The sequence below is a fragment of the Passer montanus genome, unplaced genomic scaffold (assembly GCF_014805655.1).
Source record: "Passer montanus isolate IOZ18808 unplaced genomic scaffold, ASM1480565v1 scaffold94, whole genome shotgun sequence".
Lineage (NCBI taxonomy): Eukaryota > Metazoa > Chordata > Aves > Passeriformes > Passeridae > Passer > Passer montanus.
The window spans coordinates 807,729-813,974 of NW_024374812.1; the positions used below are offsets into that span (position 1 = coordinate 807,729).

The window sequence follows — 6,246 nt, forward strand, 5'->3', positions numbered from 1 at the left end:
TTGATGGGGGAGGGCGGAGGGGAGTGGAAGATGAGATTGCATGGGAAATAACTGGAATTTGAAAAGCCAAGCTTGAACTCTGCCAGCTTTTGAAACACGTGGAATATTTAGAGCAGCATGTCTGCCTTCCCCCTGCACTTTGCTGCTTTGCCATGTAGGGGAGGGTTTATAAAGCAGAGGAAATAAATTTTTAAAAGAGAATAAAATAGAAAAATAAAGGAAGAGGGAGGGGGAGTACCACAGTCACAAAACCGGTGTGGAAAAAGAATGTCAACCCACAGCAATATTGCTGGGAATCCCTCAGTGACCATTCCTAGCCCGGGGACGGGGCCTCCAGCTGCACTGCCCGGGAGAAAGGAAAGCGATGCCTTACCTGGACCTCCTCCATGCCTGGGTGTCCGATGCCGTGCAGAGAAAGGCTGTCCCCCATGCCGGAGTCAAGGCCATGGTGAGCTGAGTGCAGGAGGACATCTGGCCTCCGAACTGAGTGGTAGTCCCGCCTGGGGTCCAGTCCCGAGAGCTGGGGCAGGGCGGCCCGAGGCTGTGGCAGCAGTGACCCGGTTTCTGATCCCACCTCTTGCCTCTGCCTCTGTCCCCAGGGGTGCTGCTGGGGCTGATGCAGGGGGTTTAGGGAGTAGGGGTCATTGACATGGGAGTAAGGGTCCTGGCTTTGGTGGTAAGGAAGAGGCTGGTAGGGGGGTGGGAAATAAGGCGGCTGGAAATCCGAGGATGGGGTGTGAGAGAGCGGAGGAGCGCTGGAGTAGGGTCCCTGCGAGACGGATCCCAGCTGGGACAGCCTGGAACTGTGGCTGGGCACTCCATCATGCCGGTCCTACAAGCGGAACGACATACAAACAACAACAACAAAAAAAAGAGGAGCGTTTTTAGAAAAAAAAAAAAAGCCCAATCAAAAAACAACAACAAAAACTCCACGAGATGTCAAAAGGAGCACAAACCCACCCCGGAGTTAAATAAAATAAAATAGGATGTAAACAGCTGGAAAGTGGGATTCAGACGTGCCCCCTTCTCCCTCCACTTATTAGAAATGTTCCAACATTTTGCACCCACGTCGTGTCTATTCCCAGGAACTATCAAGGAGGGGGAAGGGGAGGGGGTGTGAGGGAGAATTGCTAAATGTCATAATTAAAAATGTAGGACTAGTGCTCCAAATACACGTACGATCTGCAATTTCAGACCAGTAGTATAATTCCCAATCCACAGCCCCCTCAAATCAAACCAAAGGGGAAAAAAGAAAACATTTAAAAATTAAGAGCACCAAACCACCCGTCTATCCAGACAACCCACCCCTTCTCCTGCCTGAAGTTTCCCAAAATCTGTTTATTCCCTCTGCTCAAGTCCTGTAACTCAAAATCACCAACCCATTTTCATGTGGAAAAGCCCAAAAAGAAAGTTGCACTTCTCGGAAGACTCCAAAGTGAGAAGTTGTGCGAAGAAGAACTTGGGAAAATGAAAAAAAAAAAAAAAAAAAAAAGGAAAAAAAAAACCCAAAAAGCCAAAATAAAAATCGCAGGGAATCTTTGCTTAAAGGGAGTCTACCCCTTAAAAATAATTTAAAAATAAAATAAAATAAAATAAAAATGAATCATCGGTATTGAACATCCAGGCGCTATGATTTCTGCAGCAACTTCCAGTGTCTTTTGTTTCCTTTTCCAATATTATATTCCGGAGAACGGGGTGGGGGTTAATTGTAATGAAAAGTCTTTGGGGTGTGTGGGGGGGACAGGGGGTGGGGGGAGTGTGTAGAGGCTTCAGAAAAAAGGTGGGAGAGGAGTTTTGTCCAACTCCAACGCACTGAAGCTGCGAGGTTAAAGTAAACAAGAAAAATATCTATTCCACAAAGTGTAGTTCAAACCCCCACAAGCAATGGCACACATGGCTTAAAAAAAAAAAAAAAAGAAAACAACAAGGAAAAAAAGTTCTTTTTCCCCCTGCTCTCCCCCCCAGACTCCCCTAGCTCAAATCGGGAACACACAATGCAAAAAGGGAGAAGCAGCTGCAAGCCTCCTCCAATTATTGTGCTAAATTACCAAGCCAAAGGCGTTTAAAAAGACAGAGAGAGGGAGAGAGAGACACAACAGATCGAGAGAGAGAGAGAGAACATGCAATTCTAGTACAACATGGATCCAAACTCACCATGGCGGAATAGGTGTGGACTAACATCTGGAAATAAAAAAAGTCTTGTAATAGCTAAAAATAAAATAATGGTGATAATACTAACAATTGGAGGGAAAAATATCAAGGAGATCTGCAAAGGGACGTGTTGGACACAGGAGAACAGCTTGAGATATTTCGAAGTCTATCCATCAAAAAAAAAAGGTTTTAAAAAAAAAAAAGAAAAAGAAAGAAAAAAAAAAGACCAGTGCCCCCAAAACCGAGCCTGGAAACCTCTATCTACATATATGATTTACCCCTCCCTCTCGGGGTTTTTTTCCTCTTTTTTTTTTCTTTTTTTTTTTTTTTTGTTTTTTTTTGTTTTTGTTTTTTGGTTTGTTTTTTCCTTTTTTTTTTTTTTTGCCTTTGAGCTCCTAAAATACAATCCTCTTCAACCCAAGGCTAGGCTCAGACTGCTCCGCTACCCCTTCCTCCCTTTCCTTCTCTACACCGCCTCATAATAATTGATATTCATGACTATTAATATTACACGACTACTTTAAAGGGAGAATGCAGGACCAAATGGAGCGTGAAGCTGGCAGCCAGCTCGAGAGCTCCCCTACTATTGTAAATGACGTTCATTCAGTGGAGAATTACTAGATGTAATCAGACGAGGGGGGCTGGCAGAGGCAGAGTTTGGGGAGAGGGAGAGGGGGGAAAAAGTTTCGCGAGGAAGAGGCAGAACTTCAATTAACTCGAGCGGAGGAAGATGCGGAAAGCAGAGACTGCTGAGCTGGAGCAAGGAAGCGAGATGAAGCAATGCTTGAGGTGCAGAAGAAGAAGAAAAGAAGAAGAAGAGGAGGAGAAAAGTATATTTCCTTTTCGTTTTAATATATATTTAATGACACATTCCTAATACGAGGAATTGATTGCCTTTGGTGCTTTTGTTCTTGCAGTTTGGTGTTTGGGTTTTTAAGCAAATAATGGAGAAAAAGAGGCTTTTCTTTTTTTCTATTCTTTTTTCTTTTTGGTAATTTTTTTAAGGAATGGAAGAAGAAACGTGCAGTCACTGTAACATATGTCTATTTACGGTGAAGATTAAGCATTTCTGGTGCGTGTTACAGATAATATTTATTCACAATAGCCAAATAAATACTTGAATCTGCATTGTTGGGCTCCACATTTTTTTTTGGTCTGAATTATCTTTTTACCGCCTGATATGAAAAAAATGTATATACGTATATAGCTCTCCCTATTTGCACCCAAATGTGAAATGCATGGAGTGAATTTTAAAGGATAGCAAATTTATAGTTTTGAGGCAAAGCCAGGGGCGATATAAAACCTTTTTGATGTTGCAGGAACCCGTTCAACTGGACTGTCTGCCATTTCTGTTAAAGTTCAACTTACGTTCCTTCCTAAATAGACTCACACTTCCCAGAGCTGCCCCCCCTGCACGCACACGCACACACACACACACTTTTGTTTTAAGAACAGATTCAGCTTAAGTGGCTGAGACGCCTCTACCATCGTGTTGTTAATTATGCATCGGGAAGAAGAGAGAGAAATATTTTTTAGCATAAATCTAGAGGGTTTCAGGTCTTAAAAAAAAAAAAAAAAAGACAACAATTTTTTTTTTTGGCGGGGCTACACGTTACAAAATGCCCTGGAGCGCATCCCCAAGTTAGGATACAGCCTGCCCGCGGCCAAATCCCACCCAACGCTCCCCCAACTCTTCTCTCCCACGGCAACCTACAAACGTGGGTGTCCGTAAACCCCCAGCGCCTTAAACCCCCCCATCAAAAGCAGGGTGGAAAAAAAGCCCTCATCCCTCGGCAGCAGGCACGGGAGATGTTTTGTCGCCTGCTGCTGCGGGCAGAGACAATGGCCGGGCTGTGCCGGGAGATGGGCAGGGAAAAGCAGCGAGGGCTTAGCGGGCTGGGGACACGCGGGGACACGCACACACACACACGCACACACACACACACGTGTGAGCGCTCATTCTCTGGGCCTTCTACAAGTGCTGGCTTTTGCCCATGGTCATTAGCCTGACGGCAGCTTTTAGGAGTGAGACATTTCTCCCGTGCGGCCGGCGGGTCCCCTCCCCGCTTCCCTCCATCCCGTCCTTCCTCCGGCCGGGAGCAGCCGGAGCTGTACCTTCCCTCGGTCTCTTTCTGCGCCTTTCCCGGGAGTTTCCCCTCTGTAAGTGCCAAGGCTCTCCTGGATGGGGGGGGGGCGGCGGGGCTGGGGACGGGGCTGCCCCGACGGCGCTTCCCCGGGGGGCTCCGGCCGCTTCCCGATCCCCAGCCCTGCCCGTTCTCTTCCCAGTCCGCTGCCCGATCCCCGGCGCCTGCCCAGCAGCTGCCCCTCGCTCTGTGTCCCTTCTCTCCTTGCTACCCAGCCCCTGCCCGGTTCTCGCCCGGTCCCACCCCGGCTCCTGTCCGGTTCCCAGTCCCTGCCCTGTCTCCAGTCCCTGCTCAGTGCCCGGTCCTTTCCCGGCCTCTGCTCAGTCCCCGCTCCCTGCTCCGTCGCTGATCCCTGCTCGATCCCCAGTCCCTTCCCAGACCCTGCCACGTCCCTGGCCGATCCCTGCTCCGTCCCCGGTCCCTGCTCAGCGCTCAGTCCATCCCCGGCCCTTGTCCTGTCCCCGGTCCCTTCCTTGTCCCCTGTCCCCCGTCCCTGCCCGGCCGCCTCCCCTCGGAGCAGCTCCGCGCTGGAGGTGACGGATTGCGCCCTTCTGAAAATATCCCCCCGTGATCGCCGCGCAAACGCCTCCCCCTCAATTACAAAATAAAAACAACAGAAAAAAATTAAAGTATTTTGTGGAGCGCCATCCTCACTTATCCTTTCAGGTTTTTTTTTTTTCTTCTTCCCCCCTCGTTTCTGAGAAAATCCCGCACGCCGGTTTAACTTACAAGGAATACACTCGCGGAGCCCGTTTGGGAAAGATCCGGCTCAGGAAACCGTGCAAAATTAAGAAAGGTTTCACAGTGTTTGAGCTGTGATTTTTTTTTTCCCCTCTCCCCTTGGTTTTCTTTTTGACCTCGAAAATAAGGTCTGGATAAAGCTCACAACTTTTCGTGTCCGCGGACTATGCGGAGCTGCCTCTGACTGCACCGGTTCGGGTGTGTGAACTCACACACGCACAAGAATGTATGTGCCGCTTAATTAATGCCAGTATATGTACACACGCACATCTTATCTGTTGGTGTAGAGGTATTAAAAAGTCGTAAAAAAAGTATCCGGTTGTGAAAACAAGAAAAAAAACAATAATAAAAAAAAAAATCCATATTCGGGTTGATCTGAGCTTGGAATTGTAAAATAAAAAATAAAAGAAAGAAATGCATCCAGTCCCTGAATACCGGATTGTGTTTCTTTTCTTTTTTTCTCTCTTTTAAAAATTTTCCTCAACATTTGTCCATATTTAATCGAATTATATATAATTGGAGGTCTAAACAATCAAACTCTTGCTTTTAAGTTGCCTCATTCCAATCCCCAGATCATTTCTTTGATGTTTTAAATCTCATCAAACAGCTTTTCCGTGAAAAAAAAAAAATAAAAAGTTTAGGACTTGGCATGCTGAATACAAATATGCAAATAAATAAGCATTTAAGCATCTACTTTCTGTTTCCCATCTCTATATTCCTGTGTGCTAGTGTATATCTCTATTTCTCCCTGGATGCATATGTAGAGCTATATATGTATTATATAGCCATGCCTGTATCTATATGCTAGATGTATATTTAAATATACATATACTCTCTTACTCATATGCATATTATATACTCACCTCGTAGATATCTTCATACTTGACATTTTCAACCAGTTTCCAGAGCATGATGGCAGGCTGTTCTCTAGGAGGTGAGTGCATTCATGTGAAGAGCAGATGTCTGGATTCTCAGTACTTCTCTGTCTGTAATGATCCATCTATAATTGGAAATGGGGGACAGACACCAAATCCGACGTTCCTCTTCCATCGCAACTTATATCTGTTGTCTGAAACAATAGGCTGCAGAAGCCTACCTCAATCGGATAGTAAAAAACATTCTCTGTTACATAGTTACATATAGCTACAGACATATATGTGACTAGATATAGACATATACACACATATAGAGACTTACGTGCAGGCATATA

At 45.9% G+C, this 6,246-nt stretch overlaps 1 protein-coding gene across 5 annotated transcripts in view; it reads right to left on the minus strand.

Annotated features, from left to right (window-relative positions):
• Positions 1 to 6,010, minus strand: part of TFAP2B (transcription factor AP-2 beta) — a 30,973-nt gene extending 24,963 nt beyond the window's left edge. The window contains exons 1-3 of one of the 5 annotated variants that reach the window (XM_039696047.1): positions 5,900 to 5,980; positions 2,155 to 2,181; positions 374 to 832 (exon numbers count right to left, since the gene is read on the minus strand). In XM_039696047.1, coding sequence (XP_039551981.1) covers positions 374 to 832; positions 2,155 to 2,181; positions 5,900 to 5,980 — 567 coding nt within the window. The other 4 variants (XM_039696045.1, XM_039696046.1, XM_039696042.1 and 1 more) reach the window with 4 other exon arrangements.
• Between the last annotated feature and the right edge of the window lie 236 nt (positions 6,011 to 6,246).